This window comes from Protopterus annectens, chromosome 11.part0 (assembly GCF_019279795.1).
Source record: "Protopterus annectens isolate FY-2018-M chromosome 11.part0, PAN1.0, whole genome shotgun sequence".
NCBI classification, from domain to species: Eukaryota; Metazoa; Chordata; order Ceratodontiformes; family Protopteridae; genus Protopterus; species Protopterus annectens.
The window spans coordinates 236,702,226-236,725,367 of NC_056745.1; the positions used below are offsets into that span (position 1 = coordinate 236,702,226).

At 39.7% G+C, this 23,142-nt stretch overlaps 1 protein-coding gene across 2 annotated transcripts in view; it reads left to right on the top strand.

Annotated features, from left to right (window-relative positions):
• ITPR2 (inositol 1,4,5-trisphosphate receptor type 2) overlaps window positions 1–23,142 on the top strand; it is a 2,416,542-nt gene that overhangs the window by 821,227 nt on the left and 1,572,173 nt on the right. For both annotated transcript variants that reach the window (XM_044087657.1, XM_044087658.1), the window contains exon 10: window positions 17,152–17,196. In XM_044087657.1, the coding sequence (XP_043943592.1) occupies window positions 17,152–17,196 (45 nt within the window). The remainder of the gene's footprint in view (window positions 1–17,151; window positions 17,197–23,142) is intronic.

The window sequence follows — 23,142 nt, forward strand, 5'->3', positions numbered from 1 at the left end:
AGAGCAGAATTCTGCAGCACATTTAGTTTTTTTTAAAACAATAAACATCTTTGTTAAATTAGCACTTATGACATTGGCAATCATACATTTATATAAATGAAAACAAACAATATTAACGTCATCTTAGTTGCAAGTATTTTACATCACAAACCGTATTGACATAATTTTAGTTGCAAACATTATACATCACTTGTAAATTACCCAATTGTTGTCCTTCAGATATTACATAACTCATTCAAATCCGGCCTTATTTTTAAACCTCATTCCACACCAACATGTATTGTTCCCACAGTTATCACTTCTTCCTGTGTAGTTTGCTCCTACCCTTTTCTAAAGATCCCAATACCAGTTGTTTTATCTCTGTTACTATATTCACTACTTGTAGTACAGATTAGACTTTGATGTCCATTTTCTATAAATTGGTTTTTGGCAGCCACCATAATTAGACTCAGCAAGGCCTTATTATGTCTGGCCAATTCCAATTCTGCATCATTGCTCAGAAAAATAATTTCCCTAATTACACCAATTTGTTCACCCAGTATCTTTTGGATATGTGCAGTGGGATCTTTTACATCTACCTAAGCTACCACCAACTTAAACAAATGGGGCTTCAGTTTAACATCTGATCTGAAGGAAGGCACACTCAGGAGTTCAGTACCCCTTATGCTGCACTGCAGTGTCAGCAATCAATTGACCTGGTGTGGAAATAGAATCCACAGCCTTCTGCACCAAAGGTGAGTGTGTTATCTGTTGCACCACTGACACTTATGGTTATTTATGTTATTCACTTAAGAGTATTCTGCAGGGAATCCTTAAAGTCTGCCAACTAATTACACTCCCAGAAAATATTTTCCCATTTACCCCTTTCTTCCCCATTACACCTCCAACATTTGCTGTCTACCTGAGGAAAAATTCTCTGGAGTCTACTTGGGGTAAAAATATCTATGTAAACATTTCCAAGCAAAAATCCTAAATCTTCTAGATATGGTTGCATATTTGTGAAACAAGCATATATCCCCTCATTGTTCCTTTCTGATTTGTTTATGCAATCTCTCTTCCCAATCCTTTCTAACCTCCTCTGATTGATTCTTATAGTTATCATGCAATATTTTATATGCTGTACTAATTATTCCTTTTTTTAACAGCAACTTCCACTCTAGATTCTACTAAAAATGCTACCAGTGCTGGGCTTTGATTTAGGGCCCCCTATTTCTTTCTGTGTGCCTGTACTCTGATATCTGTCCTTGACAGGGAAGGCAATCTCTAACCGGCAGTCCAAATAAATTCTTGCATCTTCCAATTCTATTACCTTTCCCTCTCTATTTGATCCTAATATCTTGGTTCTTTTGCCAGTTTTCTCCCAAAATATTGAGCCCCCTCTTGCCTGTTGTATGTATCTCTAATTGAAGTCCCTCTTACAGGCAGAATCTCCTTTCTCCATTCCCATGTTGAGTTAGTTCTTAGACTACTTTCTTCTACTTTATGAATATAATATTCTGTATTTTTATTATTGTCTTTAAAAGGTCTGCATCCAAAATCCCAGTCTCTCCTTGTTTCTTGAGCAACCCCCATGTTTCATCATCATCCCTTTCCACATTGAATTATATGCTTGTGGTATGTATAAAAGCCTTAACTGTGTAGTGCTGAAGTACCCCTTTAAATCAGGTAATCCCAATCCACCTTGTTCTGTTGGAAGAACCAGTTTATCCCAACTGACTCTTGCCATGTACCCCTCCCAGATAAAATCCTTCAGCTCTTTATTAATTGCTATTCACAACTACTGCTCTAGTTGATACAAATATGCCTGACCTGTGTATAAGACTAAAGGGACTAAAAACATTTTAACTGCTTGCATCTTACTATCCATATCCATATAAAAGAGCTTCCAATTTCTCAGTTTTTGTATTATCTTTTGTACAGTCTCTTCCCACATACCCTTAGCTGACACACCAGAATCATTTTTAATTTGTACTCCTAAATACTTCATTTTATCATGTCCCTATAAATATGGGTATTGCTGAACCAATCTGCGTGTGGGTACATAATTTACCACTATTGCCTTTGTTTTAGATTCATTAATTTTATATCCCTAAAAGATATGAAACTGTCCTCGAGTTTCTCAGTCCCTTATTTTCTTTGCCAGTGGTTCTAAATGTAATGCAAATAAAGGGGGAAGAGGACACCCTGCCTGGTTCCTCTGCTCAAGCAGAAATTATCAGAGAGGAACCTACCAACTTTAATTTTTGCCTCCGATCCCTCATGTAGCTTCCTAATCAACGTTATAATTTTATCATGGAATATAAATGGTTTCATTGCCCTGTTCAGAAAATCCTAGCTTACTCTGTCAAATGCCAGCTCTGCATCAAGACCCACAAAGAATAGTGGTATTTTCTTTCATTTTGCTTCCCTCTTGATCATTAGTGTTCTGTTAATGTTGTTGAATGTTTGCCTCCCCTCCAGAAAACCACATTGATCCACATCTATCAATTTTGGCATCAATTTTGCCATTCTTTTAGCCATTATAGACATAAGCACTTTTTTGAAGCTGGATCTGATGGATCTTTACCCTCTTTAGTTGTTACAGCTATCACCGATTTCTTCCAGGATGTTGGTACTTCTCTTATACTGTTCAGCAAAACCTTCCAGATCTCTGTCAGTTTTTCCCTCCTAGCTTCCAAACTTCCACAGGAATATACCATGTGTTCTTGGGGACTTTCCTGTAGATTGGTTGTACATCACCATTTTTATCTCATCTCCTCCTATCCTAACTGTTAGTAACTGACCCTTGTCTACCTCTAACCTTGGCACATTTTTCCATAAACATTTCCATTTGTACTTTTTCTTGATTTCCATATTTCTCTGCTTTATACAGTTGTTCATAAAATTTCTGAAACATTCGTAATACTTCTGCAGGATCTCTTGTTATCTTTTCTGTTATAGGCTCCCTAAGCGTATCCACTGCCCTTTCTGTTTTCTATTGCCTGGGTTGTTGTGCTAAAAGATTTTGTGCTCTAGAGTTATATCAAAAAAGTTGTTTAACAGAAATCTTTCTAAACTTGTGCATATTATTGAGGGAATCCCTTATTTTCTTTTTAGCATTCTGCAGTTGCTCCTCTTCTTGTTCTGTGAGATTCCCCCATTTCCAATAATTTAATCTTTGTCAGTCCCTATAAATAATTATTGTTACTTCTTAGCCATCACTCCCTTTCTTTTATTTCTACTATTTTAATATCCACTTAAATTTTATCCCACCCCCTAGCTATATTTTCAGAAGCAATTTCTATCTTCTCTAAATAGCTCCTAAATGATTTCTACTACCCATTTCTTAAATTTGTCTCTTTTCAACAGATGGGTTGGAGAGTCCCAGTGTCCCATTTGTATTTCATTACCCTGTGTTTTTATTTTAGTTATTATTGATGCATGATCTAAAATAGTTATTGGATGCATATCAAGACCTTCAGTTAAATGCACATGTTCCTGTGAAATGTAAATTCTGTTTAGCCTAGCCCAATTTTTGTATCTTGTTGAATAATGTGTAAATTAACTCCAGACTCCTACTACTGAATTCACATCTTCCATGCCAAATATTTTCAGAATTATTTTCAAAAATCTACCCTCTTTTGTTATATTTTCCCTTCTGGGCCACCAGATCAATCGTCAGTGTTGCAAATCAAATTCCAGTTCGCACCTATAAGTAATTTCTTTCATGGAAGCTGATTATTTCTCCCAGAATTTTCTTAAGCTCCATTATAGCAGTTTTAGGTGAAATATAAATACATGCCAGTGTAATCCTTCTCCCTTGCCAGCAACCCCTTAGTACTACAAATCTACCGTTATCATTTTTATCTTTTTCTATCACTATTGGAGCTCTGCTTGCAATTAATATAAGTACTCCTCTTTTCCTTTGTTGCTGGTATTCTGCTGAGAAACCATCCTGAAAACCATTTTTTATCAAATTCACATGTTCAGTTCTTTCCAAGTGCGTCTCCAGTAGTAACATAGCTGTTGTCACTCCACTTTTGAATATAATTCATTACTCTTTCTTTTTTTATTTATCTGTGAGACCATTGTCATTTAAAGACATTACAAAAAGCATCATTGTATTAAAACGTTATTATTCCCACCTTTTATGTATAACAGCTTTTTTGTTAAATGTCTAGTTCCAGCTTTTGAAAATGTCTAGTTCCAGCTTTTGTGTTACATGCATAGCCTGTTTGGCAGGTTGGTCTTTTATACAGTTGTTTCTTGTCATATCCATTTGAGCCTATATCACATCTTACAAAACTTTTTGTTTTATTGAAAGCCCTCAAAAATGAAAAAAAAAAACACATCCCCAGTACCCCCAAAACCTATTAACTCAATAACAACACACACAACTATGTACATTTTCAAATTTGAAGTTTTACCCTCCTAATAGGATCATGTGTTCTAACAGCCACACTCACAGACTTAAGTTAACCTAAATGAAAAGGTTATCCATTCTAAGAGACATGGTGCAACCTGTCCTACTAAGTGCTGTCTGGTTTTGTCTTATCTTTATAGCTTTTCCAGCTGATAACACACGTGAATGCTTTCAGAGAACATTATCTCCTAACCATTTCTCTTTATTATATTGTCTCATTGAGACATGAGGACCAGATGCAGAATTGCTATTACGCATGCATTTATTTGCTAGTAAAAAGCTTCAGTATTCTTTTTCATTTACTTGTTTTCTTTTAAAGCGTTTTACTATATCAAGCTAAGGGCCTTAAGACAGTTATTCCCCTATTCAAGAATGAGAAAAAGCACACCAATTTTTCTTTTGTCATGCTCTTCTAACCAGACTTCTTAAAATTGAACAAGGAGAAAGAGCAGAACAGATAAAAAGAAAAAAAAAAAAAAACAGGAGCACCTGTTTACATTAGTATCCCCATTTCTCTGAAAAAATTACTTTGAAAACTTTACTTTATATTATGCAAAGAAAATAAATGCACTATAAAAATAATACCATTAAGAAAAAAAGTGTTTTATTTATAAGTATTTTCCAAACATTAATGACATGAACTAGGGCATTTGCTTTAGAGTCTCCTACATGTATAGAAGTATTTTACTTTTTTAGATTTTTTAGTTCTGTCATGTTTCACAAATATAATTATTGCTTTGTAATCCCACTTTTGTCAATTTCCAAGTTACTGGTTCTATTACTGTTCATCTCCATCTCTCAAATCCTGTCTCTGCTTCATTTCCAATGTACTCTTGATTCTTTGAGTTGACTCTTGTGCTTGTTTCCTTTTCTCAAGCATTTTCTGTTGAAACTTTGTAAAAGGTTTCACTGGCACAGTTTCTCTGTGGTCTTTTTTACCAGAAGAACATGGAGTAGACTGTCCTGTTTCGTAGCTCACTTTTTTTGGACAAACATGTATATTTCCTTCTTAGCATGTACTTTATCAAAAATGATTTTGTGCCTCCAGGGAAGTATATTTTGAAGCTAGCTGGGTACAGCAGTTTGAATCTCATGCCTGCTTCTTGACATTCTCTGAATAGTGAAATAAATGTACTCCTCTTCTGCCTGGTGTACAATGACTAATTGTTCTCCACAAATACTCTGCTGCCTCCCACTTTTAGTACTTTGTCCTTCTGCCACAGTTTTGTTAGAATCAACTCCTTCTGCTGGTAATATTGCATCTTTATTATTAATGATCTAGGTTGCTTTCTCATAGCCAGGTTTGGAGCACACACATGATGTGCCCTTTCAATTAACATCTCCTGCTGTGGAATATCAGTCTAGTTGCTGATTTGTGCTTTCAGAAAATTAATATAGTCTGTTCTTTCCAGCTTCTGTGGTACAACAGAAAATCTCAGCTTTTTTCTACATGCTCTGTTCTCTAACTCTATTGTTTTTTAAAACTTGTCTTCTTGATCACTGTCATGTTCAGCCAGCCTTTTCTTCATTTTGACATCAAATTTTTACAGTTTTTATCACCTCATCTGAATATCTGTTTAAAGCTTCTTCCATTTTTTCAGAATTTTGTTGTTTGAGTTGATGTACTCCATCAATGTTTTGATTATTTTAATCAGGTCTGTGTAAAGTTGTATACTTTGCTCTAGGTTAGCAGAAGTCATGTCTGAAGCTTACATTGCTTTTTGCTGAATAGCTGTAGTACTTTTCTCAGTCAGTGTTTTTACTCACTTTTTCTAGCTGATTTTCTTTCAGGTCCTCTGTATTTCTTTTTTCCTGGCATCCAGGCAGTGCACATACTATCCAGTTCCAGAAATTTGCCCAGAAATACAAGTCCACTGACCTTCTATGCTACGTTTCTGTTTTCACTCTGGGAGAGGTAGAACTAAGCTGTTACTCAATGTACAGCAGTCTTGGAATACCAAGTACTACCCATTTTTGTCATAGTATATGTACTGTGGGACCTACACTGGCAATCTGTTCTAGCATACATTTTATTCAAGGTCTTGGAGATTTTCTTAATCCCTACGTTGTGTGCCCTCCCATCTCCAAGAGTTAGTAATACCCTACCAACAATTTTAACTTTCTTGTTGTCCTCCTTGGGCTGCTTGGTAGATGTCCTTCAAGGATGCATCTGCAGTCCTTACAAATGGGTTGTCCTGTCGTCAGGCAGCCCTTCGGTCGTCCGGATTCCAAAGTCTGGGTCTGGCCTCGGCTGGTGTCGCACTTCACCCAATGTCATTGCGGCAGTTATTTGGGTATAAAGGCATCAGCCGACGCCATTTTCCCCAGTCTTTCTTGCCGCGTGGCGCCCGAAGCAGAAGCTGTTCGCAAGTGCCGGTCGGTCAGAACCAGAGATTACTACTACCGAATACTTCTACTACTACCGAAGACTTCTAAAAAGCTAAGTACCCCGTTGGGGACTCTTTCTTGCCTCAGCCGATGTCAGAAAAAGTGAATAACTGTTTAACTTGTGGGAAACAAATACCTCATAAAGATTTCCACTCTTACTGTTTACCTTGCTTAGGCCCAGACCACGACGTAGCAGCTTGTCTAGCCTGTGCTTCTTTCAACCGACGAACGCTTAGAAGTCGGTCGGAATTTGCTGAAGAGTTTTTCGGCTCAGATTTTGTTTACATTATGCCGTCGGATCCTCCGACAGCGCAAATTTCTAAAAAACGCAAGGAAAAGGACCGACAATCGCGGTCCGCGGTTTCGGCCGAAACCGCGGTTAAGCCAACCGCGAGTGTCTCGGTTTCGGCTGAAACCGAGTCCACGGTTCTTCCTTCGGCCGAAAGCTTGCCACTTACCGAGGCCTCATCCAGCTTGGCTGAATCTGCTACTGAAATCCCACCTGCTCTTGCAGGTACACAGGATTTATCCGATACTATCCCTTTGGATATTTCTACCCCTGCACGTGGAGCTGCTAGGCCTCCTGCATCCATGTCGATTAAGGCCTTTGCCAGGGCTAAAGCAGCAAAAACTACCAAAACTGTGCCTGCTAAGACCCCCTCTCACAGGTCCAGTTCTAGTTCACAAATGCTTAGTCTAGCAGAGGATCTCATTTCTTTGATCCGAGGATCCCAACCACATCCAGACAGGGCCTCTCACCCACCTCCAGAGAAGAGGACTAGAGTAGAGCCTCCTGAGCCAGTTTCTTCAGATGGCTCCTCTGATGAATCAGATAATTCAAACCCTCCAGAGGCCCCCTTTTCTCCTTATGAGGACTCTGATGCAGAAGAGTCCATTCCTTCTGCCTCTCCGCCTGAGGAATTTTCTTTTGGGGAAACCTTGCATGCTATGAGGGAACAATTTCAATGGCAGGGCCAGGATTTTTCAGACACTAGGAAAAGGCTTAGAACCTTCCTGCATTTGCCACAGCATAGGCCTTTAGCCATTCCTCCAGTACTTACTGTTGTGGATGATGCTTTTAATGATGCTTGTACTGCTCCTGATTCTCTTCCTCCGGCCCCTGCTAAGCCCGATAGGTACTACAGGGTCCCGGACACACATTATCATTTGTATAAGGCTCCTTTTGCAGATCCCGAAACTATCTCCCAGGGACCTAAGGCTGTAGCAGCTACCTCTGCCAAAAACCCCTCCCCTCTGAAAGGGAATCCAGGTCCTTAGAGAGATGGGGTAAAAAAGTTTACACTTCTGCTACTCTTTCAGCTAGGGCCTTGAACTGTCAATTCCATATGATCCAGTATCAAGAATTTATGTTAGACCAGTTAACTAAAAAGCTGTCATCAGATGAACCATTAGATAAAAAATCTGTTCAGGAAATGGTACATAACATTCAGCAGGTCAGTAATCATTCCTTAAAATGCGGCTATGATGCACTGGAAGCTTCCTTTAGATCAGCCATGACTGGCACAGTGATCAGAAGACATGCATGGTTGAAAGAGCAGGCCTTACCAGATCATGTCAAATCAAAGCTACTAGATGCTCCCATGGACAAGATCAATTTGTTTGGCTCTCCTGCACAACAGGTGCTGAAGAAGATGGAAGAGAAGGCAAAATCTGTCCAGACAGTGAAAGATTTCTTACAGGTCCAACCTACAAGGTTTAGCAGGAATTGGCCCTCCAAAAATTGGTCCTTTCCAGACACCTCCAGAGCTCAGAGAGGCAGGAATAGGCGCTCAAGAGGCAGAGGTCAATCCAGAGGTGCCTACAGGGGACGTCAGTGGCAGGCTAACAACCAGCGAGGTACAGCCACAGATGCAGCCACCACCACCACTGCTACAGGACAATCACAGTGACTTGGCTCTGGCACCGCCTACCAGGGAACAACTAGAAGCACCCTTAGGTGGGAAGCTAGCCTTATTTTCAATAAACTGGCATTACATCACAGGAGACAAGTGGATTTTGCAGACAATAGACCACGGTTACAGGTTTCACTTCCATACTCTACCAAGGAAGAGAGGAATGCCAAACCTACCTCCAAATCAAAAGGCAGAAGCTCTAAAACAAATAACTCACTTACTAAGCATGAGAGCTGTAGAAAAGGTACCACCTATGGAGCAAGGACAGGGATTTTACTCCAGACTCTTCCTGGTACCAAGAAAAGAAAACCAATGGAGACCTATTCTCGACCTGTCCGCTTTAAACACATTCCTCATTGTCCCAAAATTCAAAATGCTGACCCTACAGCAGCTTCTTCCCATGCTGGGCAAGGAGTCTTGGCTGGTAACTCTAGATCTCAAGGAGGCATACCTGCACGTCCCCATACGACCAAATTGCAGAAGATACCTCAGATTTCTTGCAGGATCAGAGCATTATCAATTCTCAGCATTGCCCTTTGGCTTATCTACTGCGCCCAGAGTATTCACGAAATGCCTGACATCAGTAATTGCTCATTGCAGGCTTCAGGGAATTCAAATTTACCCTTACCTGGACGACTGCCTGTTACAAGCGGACAACAAAAACAAACTAACAGAAGACTTGAAAAGGGTCATTTATCTACTGCAAGCCCTGGGATACACAGTCAATATAAAAAAGTCAAGACTGATACCATCCCAAAGGATAACCTTTTTGGGTGCAGAACTGGACACATCAAGACAAATGGCATTCCTAACGGTAGAAAAACAGGAGCAACTCCCTCTCTACTTCTTGGCATTGACAAAGCAGAACCAGCTAACAGCAAGAAAAGTCCTGCAAGCCTTGGGTTACATGGCATCCTGCATAATATTGGTTCCACATGCCAGACTGCATATGAGAAAGTTACAGTGGTACCTAAGGAATTTATGGTCTCAGCACAAGCACAGCCTAGAAACCCAAATTCCAATAATCCCATGCCTGAAACAAGAATTCCAATGGTGGGCTCAGGCCTGTCAGTCGAACAAAGGACTGCCCTTCCACAGCACTCAACCAAGCCAGACAATCACAACGGACGCCTCAGACCTCGGTTGGGGGGCGCACATGCTGAACAAGTGCATACAAGGCTTATGGACTCAAGACCAGCTACACCTACACATAAATCAAAAGGAAATGCTGGCAGTAAAACTGGCAATTCAGACATTCAGACCATTTCTTCAACAAGGTCCACTGTTGATAAGGACAGACAACACCACAGTTATGTGGTACATCAACAAACAGGGAGGCACACATTCGTACTCTCTATGCCGGATGGCAATGGCCCTCTGGAATGTGGCCCTGAGCTTCAACATCCAGTTACAAGCAATTTTTGTGCCAGGAAAAGAAAACATTCTAGCAGACATACTAAGCAGAACTGCCACGGATACCCACGAATGGATGCTGCATCCGGACATCTTCAAAACCATTACAAGACAGTGGGGGCTACCAGAAATAGACTTATTTGCATCCCCACGCAATCACCAACTGCAGAAATTCTGCACAAGGACGTACCACCCACTTGCTTGGAAGGTGGACTCCCTATCCTTCAGTTGGAAAAACCTGACAGCATATGCATTCCCACCTCTTCCTTTGATGCACAAGGTGCTATTGAAAATCAAAGAGGATCAACCAAGGATCATCCTGATAGCTCCAGACTGGCCAAGGCAACATTGGTACCCATTACTAAGGAGCATGTCTCGGGAACAAATATGGACACTACCCCTGGTTCCATTGCTGTTAACACAGAACAACTACAACACCCTGCATCCAAACCTGAAAACACTGCAGCTGACTGCCTGGAACATTGCATAAGACCAATTAACCCAAATTTATCCCAAAGGGTTAAAGACATTATCCTGGAGGCTCGCAGACCCTCAACAAGAAAAAATTATTCAGCAAAATGGAAAAGATATCTCATTTGGAGTACTGCAAAAGGAGAGAATGTGTCACTGGTAAACATAGCTAACATCCTGGAATACTTGGCAGAGCTCTTCCACAACGGCCTGTCCTATTCTTCCATTAAGATTCATGCATCAGCTATCTCAGCAGAATACAACTTGGATCCTCCACTCTTCTCACATCCTCTGCTCAGGCAGTTTCTGAGAGGAATTAAAAATGTAAAACCACCTAGGAAGCCACCATTGCCAGCATGGGACTTGAACTTCGTGTTAGAAAAATTGACACTCCCTCCTTTCGAGCCAGCAGCAACAGCAGAATTACAGTACTTATCATGGAAAACTGCTTTCCTGCTTGCAATCACTTCAGCAAGAAGGGTATCTGAGCTACAGGCATTAATGGCAGTACAACCCTTCCTGATCTTCCATCAAGATAGAGTATCCATGAGAACAAATCCTACTTTTATGCCAAAGGTGGTCTCCACAGTATCTTTAAATCAAGCTATCCACCTACCTACATTCTTCCCCAACCCACAGAACAGGGGAGAAAGACTGTTGCATACCTTGGATGTACATAGGCAATTACGTTACTACCTGGACAGGACCAAGAGCAATAGAAAGACTGACCAGCTACTGGTAGCATATGCGACAGGAATGGAAGGAAAAGCAATTTCAAAACAGACTATCTCTAAATGGATAGGAAATTGCATTAGATTTTGTTACTCCTACCATGGGAAGAAAACTCCAGAAAACATCAAGCCTCACTCTACAAGGGCTACAGCCACTACCACAGCTTTCTTACGAGGAGTGGCTACCAAAGACATTTTAGAGGCTGCTACTTGGAGCTCCGTGCATACATTTGCCAAGCATTATAATTTACCTTTATACTCCAGATCCCGAGCAGGTTTTGCCACTGCTGTTTTGCAAGGGATCTTAACTACACCATAAACTAATCTCTCCTCCTCCCCCAGTTTGGCTATGGTATTCTACCCATTTGTAAGGACTGCAGATGCATCCTTGAAGGACATAGTACAGTTTTGTACCTACCATAAATGTAGATGTCCGATAGGCATGCATCTGCAGTCAGGATTACCCACCCTCCTTCCCCTCTGTGGTACTCCTAGGGTATTTGCCCATCTTGTAGCTAGCTGGGGGAATCTATTATGGTGTATTTGTTTGTATATATGTACATACATGCTTATTTTTTGTTTGCTCTCTGCTATTTGGAACCATATGCATTTATCCAAATTTAGCCTTCCTAGAGGGCACCTGGCATCTGGGGCAAGAAACACTGAGGAAAATGGCGTCGGCTGATGCCTTTATACCCGAATAACTGCCGCAATGACGTCGGGTGAAGTGCGACACCAGCCGAGGCCAGACCCAGACTTTGGAATCCGGCCAACCGAAGGGCTGCCTGACGACAGGACAACCCATTTGTAAGGACTGCAGATGCATGCCTATCGGACATCTACATTTATGGTAGGTACAAAACTGTACTTTGCTGTGCCTCTGACCCCTGGAATCTATTGCATTTGTCATTTTGTGATTAATACTCATTCGTGGGATTTTCTGAGGTCCCCCATAGTTAATATGTTTATAGAGGATTGTGTGTGTATTAAATATAAGGCCTGAACTGACATTGTTCCTACCTGCCTGCCTCATGTCTGTTGGGTTTTATATAGTCATGTTTTATTACATTTTGGTGCTCTACTGTGTTGTTGTTGGGCTCCTTAATAAATGAATGACTGAGTTAGTGAAGTGATTGACTGAAGCCCCATTCATCTATCAAACTTTAGTTTTTTAAACCAAAACTTAAAACAAGAGGTGATGCCACAACAAAGTTTTACATATTTTTATATAAAACTATTTTTGTATAAAACTGTGCCCTACTGAATATCTTTGAGTGCTCTGTGACAGATACTTGCTTTGTTGAGCACATCTATATCATATAACTATGATGACCTTCTCTGTGGCTAGGTGGCATGCTCAACACCATTGAAAGAGGTGTCCTAGACCCCCTCATCAATAGTAGCAGGTTGTTTTATAGCAGTACTAATGGGTAGCAGTTGTTCATTGTATTGCATACCAGAGGCAAGGTGTAACTTCTCTACCATGTCCAAAATGAAACTTAATGGTCCCTAATAAAGTTGATTAATGCAGAAGCTTTTTTCTTATTTCAGTCTGTAGAATCTTTGTTTTCAGATGTCACATGCTTTTCTTTCTGTGGCATCATGGGCACATTTTTGTCACTTCTTTATTTATTTTTTTGTGGTTTGAAACCACTCATTAATTTCCCTTTTTTATGTTCTATTTCTCTGCTCCAGCCTTTTCTTCTGATGTGTCTCTTCATACACTGCAGTCTTAGTAGAGAGCCACAGGGCTGCTTTATGACAACAATGGATGTAGTGGTAAAAGTTTGAGATAAAATTGTTGGTACATATTGTTTAGTGTGTAGTATCTGGCTTTCTGAAATGCTTAAATAAGTTTGCACCACTGCTATTTGAACCCCTTGACTGAATCCCTTGTTAAGTGGGATTCTGATGCTGCATACATCTCTGTGTATTTTTCTGCATTTTTATCTAGGACTGCTATGAGATTAATTTAAACATGTTTACCCAGTTGGCTTAAGATTTTAAGTAGCTGATAAATGTGCTCTAGAAGCTGATTTTAATCACGTCTTTTGTGATCTGATATGTATATGTATCTGATCCCATATTTACAGTCCTCAGCAGTTCTCTAGTAGACAAGGATTATGCAGTCTGCAAGTGAAAAGACTGCATAAAACTCTCTTAGCTCTCCGAAACACTGCAGATTCAGAGCTAGCAAGATACTTCTATTCTGCTGAGTAAATGTGGTATATTTTTAAAACTAATTTACATACACTGTGGTTAATGTGTTTGGCTAAAGCAAATCAATATTGTTACACCGGCATTACTGAAGGGTTAAAAAGGGAAAAAGGGAAGCATAATGTAAAATTTACAACTTCCAAGAAACCACATATTATTCAAGTCTCCACATGTCAACTTCACTGGGATGTTTCCTGCAGGTAATTGACATTTCTGGGTGTGTATCAAAATCCACAGTTTGTATATTTTCATTTGAACTTCTTTCTCAGTGACGTATTGCTGTGGTTTAAATGACATGAGATTTATTTATTTTTAACTGAGAAATTCAGTCTGAACTAATTCATTGCTTAAGCTATGCTCTAAGAAGTATAACAAATTGTCATATGTGCTCTTATGAGAGGAAGAATTACCAGCTGATGTAAGTGCTGTTATGGATATATCTGTGTATTACTTGAGGTTCAGAAGCAGCTTGCATCTTAAGTGGTCATGCTTACCTGATTTTAAAGTAACCTGCCAAATTATATTGCCTTTTTTAAAAGTGCAAGTAACATCAATATCCCAATAAGCTGATTATTGAAACAGCAGTACTTTTTATAGTCTTCTGCACTGTATAGATTTGGCACATATGTTCATTTCACCAAATTTTGCTTCTCACTTGGTCAAAAGAACTTTAAATGCCAACTTGATAAACATATTCAGGTAATGCATGTAATCATGTTGCCTGGTTTATAAAGAAGTGTGACAAAAAAAAATATTTTTCCTGCTGACATCCCTCTCCCCTACACCCAGGGTATGCCTTTCTCATCCCCATTTATTGTTGCATCTCAGAGGGAAGGATTCTTAACATCATAAAACATGACTTGTTCATTCTTCAAGGTTCATATCCTTGGACCGCACATGGCTTGCTGACAAGTGAGTATATAAAGTCTCACTCTACAAAATAGTAAGTGTTAAACTACAACAAAATGCCCACCATTTTGTTCCAGTATCTGAGGACTGAGCTCATATGTTTTGAGCAAGAGTCATTCTTTTTAAAAATTACTTTTCCTCACAGTTCACCTGTTTATGATACTGTGTTGCATGCAGTTATATGTAGCTATGACAAACTGAAGGATCATACTTTTCCTAGTGTGCAATTTCTGCACAGGATTCTTTCATGTGCTCCAGTTTCTTCCCTAACTCAAGCAGACTAAACATACTTCCAAACTGTCCCTAATTTTGCTTCATATTTTTTGTCCTGCCCCTAGTAATTTTTATTTTTTTATTTATTTGATGAATTACTGAACATACAGTCAGTCAATAATGCCACACACTGAGTTTCATATTTATTATTCAGAAACCCCATGTTAATAAAACACCTGTTGCTCTATTAACTTTTTAATTGAATTATATTAATATTTAAAACCCCCTAATTGTGAGCTTCTGTCCCCCATTCTTTTTGTCTTTCTCCAGAATTCTTGAGCAAAGTTGAGGTATGTTGGTTACTCTAAACTGTTGATGCACCATAGGCTTTGCATTTTTGATTTTCATAACTAAAAAAAAAAAGTTTTGTAAGGCTCATTCCAATTAACAAATGGTTAAATAAATAAGCAGTGCTCCCTTGCAGAAATGGAAGAAACATTTTTGTAGTTATCTAAGGCCAACGGGTTCAGAACTTTGAAGTAATTTGCAGTGGCCAGCTACATTGTCTGCCAGATCAAAAATATATTCTCTGATACATGAAAATAAGAGAACACTGTTATACATGATGTGCAATTTTCCAAATACACTAGCCACAATGCTCACAGATTACAGTAAATGCTGTTGAGTATGGATTCTGTTAATTTATCTATAGGTTCATAGGCATTTACAATACTGTTGATGTGTGAGGATCGTAAGAAGCCTAGCCTTACATTCCCATGGTAGTCTTTGGACATTATGGTTTGCACACAAATATCCAAGAGATGGACTGAACAAGAATATGTTGTGACATTTGCATGTTTCCCTTATTGATGAGAGTGGACAAGGATGACCTTCCATGTATGAATTTGCAGTTACCCCTCCATTTGTCCAAATTACATTTGAATAGAATAAGAGAAGTACTTTGCTTTATCTGGATTAGAAGATGGTTTCATAGAAGCAGTATGCTCTGTGATACATAGCTGTTCCCCAACATGTTTTCTATATTTTGGAAAAGAGATTGACATCCCTTGAATGAGTATTTGATACCAATAGACTTACAAATGTGTAATGGGTCTGACAGAATAGGGTCTGTTGAAGCTTTATACATGATTGATATAATAGTAGGCATTTTAACTATATCTGCATGTAGAGAAGAAAAAGGTTAATGTAGAGGTACTCCTTACTAAATCATTTTAATGTATTTTTTCTGTAAAAAGATAAACTTAAGAGTTGTAACAGCTCTTTTTCCTGTGCAATTCTTGTGTGAGCATGTTCCACTTCTGGGTAGATTATGAGGGTAGGGGCTTTTTTCTGTGGTCACACACTTTTACAATACAAATAATCTTTTAATCTAGTGGAAGCAGTTTGTCAGTAGTGAATTTGTACAATTTCAGCAAAGTATAAGGTGTGGGTGCAGTCACAAAGCTGTCTTTTTAATCTGTTTGCTTTCTTTGAATCCTGAGAAGTAGTTTTCTAATTGCTAAATTGGTGTTGGTTGTTTCCAGGGTTATTCTACTTTGTTTTCAGTGCAGCAAGCACATCATTTTTATGAATCAGATCTCCTGCTGTGTCCTTACCACATTCTTATTTCATGTTCATTTGACTAAGCCTATGGTTCATGGATTGTGCAGAGGGATACATTACCTTTAGATGGCAGTCTTTGCTTTCAGTTTCATCTTTTGACATCCAGGGGATGATTTGCAGGAAATGTCATATGGAAGTGCTGAGTTTGCTTCCAGAATTGTTCTTTACTCAATCCCTGTCTTCAAAAGGGAAATTAGCAGATCTTTGATGTTTACATTATGTGCCCATTGTACAGTGAAGTGCTCCTGTTAAATGGCCCACTGCAGCAGTCACCAAACACCACAGATTTCCTGATAGCTGGTGCTCAGTGCTGTTTTCTCCAGAACTGTGCGTCACTTGCTGCACATTTCTTTCCTTATGACTGAATGAAGTAAAGAGATTGTTTATTAAACATCTCCAGAGCATGCTGGTGTTTACTTGTAAGGACTAGCAAGGGTTTGTACTTTATAACTATATACCTTTTTACCTTTTTAGTGTAGATTATATGCACATACAAATACATCATGTATGTATATGCTCACATGATAACCACCCACATATAATACAGGCTGACTGACCTCAGCTTAAAATTGAAATGCCATTTCACTTTGTAAATGTAATAGTACAATGGCAAAATGATACCTCATTAATGTATTTAAACATCTTTAAAAAAGGTTTAAGTGCCCGAAGTTTCTGTAAATTGTAAACTGTTAATGTAAGAATGCACATTTGTCAAAAACACAGCAGACAGGTGAGTGACCAGCCTAAAGGCTGTAGTGGAAGCAGTAATGGTAATACACTAACTCAACAAGGTATTGAGTTTGAGTCTGTTTTTAAATTCCACTAAATGTTGTCTGAATTTGTAAAAAAAAGTTTTTTTTTTTTCTTTTAGCGTAATCCAGATTTTCGAGATGAAACTGCTGAAAGCAAAGAACCTGTAAGTAGTGATTTAAAGTTTTGCCTGCTCTCTGGAAAGGAATAGTACTTGTTTTTTCCACAAATAGGTATTTGTACACGTGCATGCCCGCAATCTCATTTAACAGCATTAATAACAAGTGAAAATTGTATAAATTCAGTACAACTGCATATATGTCGTAGTGTAGTCATTATGCTTAGTGTGTTTGTTTTTTTTGCTACATCATTCTGCTTGTCAGAAAACGCTGCAAACTACTCAAGGAACAAGAAATCTATTCACAATTATAGTACTGAGACAAGTGAGGAAAATATATAGTTCATTTAGCAGAGGCTAACAAGTGTTTTGATACTTTTCCATAAGAATATTAATTAAAAAAAAGAATATGGTACAAGGGTGCTTGTATGCATTGCCTTTTGCAAAGCAGATAATGTGGTGGCTAATTTATGAAACTGTAAAGTGATATAGGGTAGTTAATGACATAATTGTATGTAGTATGTTTTATTTTGTTTGTTATGACAGTTTGTAGGACTTCTGTTGATGTTCATTCTTTGACTAATGGGTTTGGGTCCAACACTCGAGTGGACTCCAAAACTTTCAGAGCCTTGGCACTGTATAGCTCAGGTCTGACACCCTCCGTGGGTGGAGTGCTGGTGGGATTGCTGGAGCCAACGATCTGAGATATTCCAGCTTCGGAGACGTTGACTTCTGTTTCTCCCAGGCATTCTGCCTTTGAAGTTGTGAAGATACTTTTCTCCTTGGCTGGAGAAGAAACATCCCTGCCTCCCACAGGTCAGACAACCCCTTCTTCATAGTTTTCTTTGCTCTGATAGTCGACCATCCCTTCCAGTGGACAGCCAGCCTGAGCAAGTCTCCAGACAGTCTGCCGGGAAATTATTATCTCTTCTGACACTTCTACAGAACATCCCACTGAGGAAGTCCCTCAAAAGAGAACCTGTAAGAGAAGGCACTTAGATTCCCCCTAGGAATAACTCACAGACATCAATTTTAATGAGGGGGAGGGGTCCCCTGATCCCCACCTGATGACATCTCCTTTTGAGACATCCTGGAGCTCCTGAAACAAAAAAGTGACATTGCCTCTAGGTGGGAGTGGAAGGGAACCGGACACTGTTGATCCAATGCCAAAAAGACCAGATAAACTTTTAGCCCTCATCCCCAAAGACCATACACACTGGCACAAGGGGGTACCAGTTGATGCCATAGTTGTAGATGCAGCCACAAAGAAAGAACTGGCAGAACAGAGTTTTTCTGTCCATCCCCCTAATATTGAGTCTAGGGCTTTCAACAGATTTTGGATATGCTTCAGCGACCTTTGCTCTCAGGTCACTGAATTATTTGGCACATTTTATAAGACTGCAAAGAGATTTGATCAAGAAGCTTACCAAATCCCTTTTCTGGGTATATGCCATCCAAGAATGGAAACAGAATCTCCTCGCAAATGGTTACTCTCCGATCCATCTTGAATGCTTCCATGAGGTTAATCTCCCTTGTGGTAGAAGCTACTTCATTGGGCTGCAGGTTCAGGCATAACCATCTGAAGGCATGCTTGGATGCCCTTTATTTGATTTTATGGAGCCATTTAAGTCTTCTTCCATGCGTGTTTTAATGAATCTTCTCTGTTTGGCCCCAAGGTTAAAGACATGTTCTCCAGGTATGAAAAGGAGATAGCGATCCTGCCTGTACGTTTTTCTACTCCTCAAAGACCCTTTTCTAGGAACCAGTGAGGTGGTAGAAGGTTGTGGTTTAAGAAATCCCAGGGTGCTTTCCAGGATTCATGCAGAGATAGTTCCCCAGGGGCAGATGAGGACTCCAATAGAAGACACCACCTTCATGGTAGAGGTGGTCCACAGAACTAGGGCTTTAGGGATTCTTTCTCATACAAGTCCTATCAGTACTTCTGAAAGGGGGTTCAACTGTTCCTCTCTGGAGACAAACAGGGGTCGTTTATCTCTGCACCAGAGAGCTTGGCTATCTATCACAGAAGATTTGTGGTTGCAGAGGATCATATTCATTGGTTGTATCATACCATTTTCCCTACTCTCCCACAGTCATGAAGAAAATCCACAGTCTTCCACCTAGTCAGAGGGAAGCAGTGTCTCTAGAAATAAAAAGAGCTGCTAAAAAAAAAGTTATACAAGAGGTCCCCCCAGACCAGAGAAGGTCTGGAAATTATTTGAGATTCTTCTTGGTGCCAAGAAAGATGGGAATTGAGACTAATTCTGGACCTCAGCAAGTTAAGCCAGTTTGTTCAGTATACAAAGTTTTGAATAGTCAAGGTTCAGTCTGTTTGCCTCTGATGCAAAAGGATGATTGGATGTGCTTGATAGATTTTCAGGATGCGTACTATTACATTGAAATGAACAGGAGCTCCAGAAGATACCTCCACTTCTGGCTGGGAGCCAGTCATTACTAGTTTAGAGCACTACCCTTTGGTCTCACCGCAGCCCTTGGGATGTTCACTAAATGCATGGCAGTGGTAGCAGGTCACTTGAGACCGCTGTGATTCCAGGTGTTTCCATATCTGGATGACTGGCTTCTTATAGCCCCAACCAGACATTGACTTCTAGTCAAGGGACTACTTGCTTCAGTTATGTTCTGATCTAGCGATAACAGTCAATTACATCAAGTCTCAACTCACCCCATCACAGAATCTGGAGTTAATAGGTGCTTGTCTGAATGTAGTCTGTCAGATGGCCTCTCTGCCTTCAACTCGAATAAAAACTTTGCAGTCTCAAGTCAAGAAAGTGATTCAAAGTTCATCTCTTCCAGCCTGTTGGATAATACAGGCTTTGGGTTCTATGGCTGCAGCTATCACCCTAGTCCATTTGGTCAGGTTACATATGAGAATCCTTCAGTGGACTCTGTTGACTCAATGGCCCCTTCTCCAACTCTCATTATCCGCACCAGTCAAGATCACACAAGCATGCAAAAGGTATCTTCTGTGATGGATTCATTTGAACCAGCTCCACGAAGACCATCCCTTAGTTCTTCCCTTGCCCAAGGCCACAGTTACCATGGAGGCCTCCCAGTTCAGGTGAGAGGACGCTACTTGAAATGGACAGTCCAAACGTACATGGTAGCCTGAAGAGGCCAAGATGCATATCCCTGTCCTGGAGATGAGAGCTGTCCTAGCGTTGGAGGCTTTTCAAGACATTCTCCCATGGACAATATGTCAGTAGTCTGGTAAATCAAGGGGAACCAGATCTTATGTTCTTTCTCAAGAAGCCACAAAGAGTATGGCAGTGGGCAATCTCTTCCAATCGCTTTCTGATAGTGATGCGCATTCTGGAGAAATCCAAAGTGATTGCAGACAAAGTAAGCAAGTCTATTCTGATGCCTCACAAGTGGTTTCTCAACTTCAGTGTGGTGGAGAGTATTTTCTATCAGTGGGGCCAGCCATACTCCGATCTGTTTGCGTCTCCCCTCAACAAGTGCAGCAGGTTCTTTGTCCTCATCCCTCCACTGAGGGAGTCCTCAAGAGATGCTGTAGTTCACAATTGGCCCTCCAGTCTATTCTGTGCCTTCCCACCCTTGCCACTAATTCCCAAGTTTTTTTCAGAAAGCAGTTCTGTTGAAAATTACAGTTATCCTCATTACACCTTTTTGACGTCATCAGATTTGGTTCTCTATCCTCTGGCCTCATCTTCAACATCCACCCTGGACTCTGGATCTAACTTTAGACCTCCTGTCTCACCGGACAGTCCAGGCTCTCCTCCCTGGTCCACCATATTTTATCTTCCCGTAAGGCTTCTACTAGAAAGACTTGCAAGACTAAATGGAAAAGATTTGTCTTCTGAGCCCTTAAGATTTATGCACTTTTTCAGCACCCGTGCCTTTGACCCTTGAATTTTTAGCATCAATCTTTAATGAATAAGCTGTTAAAGTTCAACTGGCTGCCATTTCTAATTTCCACTTGGGTGAAAATAACTCTAACTTTGGAAGGACATTCTTAAGAGAGCTTTTTTGCTTAGGCCTCTGTTAAAATATCCTACTTCTACTTGGGATTTAAATGTAATGCTTCAGGCCTTAACTCCATCTCCCTTTGAACCTTCAGCCAAAACAGGCCATAAATGTTGTATCTTGGAAAACCATTTTTCTTGTTGCTATTGCATCAGCTAGAAGAGTATCTGAACTCCAGGCTGTGTCCCCAAACTCCCCACCTGATTTTTCACAAAGAGAAAGTTGCATTGCAAACAAATCCATCTTTTTTTTTTTTTTTTACCTAAGGTAGAGTCTGAGTCAAACATAAACCAGGTCATTACTCTCCCAGTTTTCTTTTAACAGCTTTTCAAACAAAGAGGACTATATGCTACACTTTTTTGGTTGTTCATAGACAACTTAATTTTTACCTGCATAGAACCAAAGACTTCAGGAAATCCGGTTCTATAACCTTTGTCTACGGTAAATTAGGATTACCTTTACCAAAATCTCCTAGAGCCCATTCCACAAGGTCTATGGCAGTTTCTTCAGCCTTTCGGTCAAGATCCTCTTTAAATAATATTTGTGCAGCTGCTACTTGGGCTAATCCTCGCACTTTTATTGCTCATTACAAGTTGAATCTAATTTCCAGGAACAGGGCAGCCTTTGGCTCAGCAGTGTTCTGGAATATCCTTCCATAATTGTCTCCCAAGGTTACAGTAGCTGGGGACTCTGTCTCATCAGTTGAGGAATGAATAAAAAGGGCATCAGATAAAAAAGTTATGTACTTAACCATAACGTGCCGTCTGTGTTATCCATTTTCATTTTTCTTCAATTTCCTGCCACTTACCCCCACCTTTTACTTCTGGAAAGATCTAAGAGTTGTACAATAATCTGTGTTCTTTGTTTGAGCTCCAGCTTCCCTTTTCCTTTCTGCCTTTGGTAATTTCTGTAATAGGTTGCCCTCTTATACCTAGAGGCAGCAAACTCTGTCTGAGGTACATTAGGTTGGCACAGCTTTATGGATAAAGAGAGGAGGTCAAGAGTTCTAGGATCTGATGATCTGGTAGAAGCAGCCGAGTGGGGTCCAAGTGTTACCTCCAAACCCATCATTTGAAGAAGAATGAAGATGGCCAACACAGATGGAATGTTCTCTGCTGTAGTGTATTTTTTTTTCCATTTTACTAATATTATTTTTTTTTTCGGGGCTTCAGTTGGTGTGGAAGACATATTCAGTTTGGTGTGTGTTTTTGGATTTTGTACTGTGTAATTTTTTTTAAAGACTTGGGTGTCTAGGTACTGTACATGAAGTGTGATACATGTGCGTGTGTGTGTGTGCATGTGTGTGCATATGTATGTATGTGTGTGTGTATGTATGTATATATATATATATATATATATATGTATATATATATATGTATATATATATATATATATATATGTATGTATATATATATATATATATATATATATATATATATATGTATATATATATATATATATATATATATCTATATATCTATATATATATATATATATATATGGCTCTACTTCACATGATCGACAATTCAGAATGTTGAAGACCATATGCCCAAGACCATATGATCAACATTCGATATGTCGAACATGGAATAAAAAAAAAAAAAAAATAACAAAAACTTACCTTCATGCTGCTAGAAGGGGGACTAAGCCCCCTGCACCCCCCATGGGGGACTCTGCCCTCCACACCCCCCTGAACTTAAATATACCAACTCCGAGATTGCACTACAGTGCAGAAGATGGAACTCTTTCCATTCCACACTGTACGGAGATGCCGGTTCCGCATGGTCGACATTTCAAATGTGGATCATATGGTCTCGGCCATATGGCCTTCGACATTCTGAAATGTCGACCATATGAAGGGGACACACACACATATATATATCAATGAGAGAGATAAGTACACAGAAGTAGAGGTACAGTAGATAGATATGGTTAGTAGACATTTTATTGATAATGTGGGTTATCAATCATGAAATTAGGTTCACATTC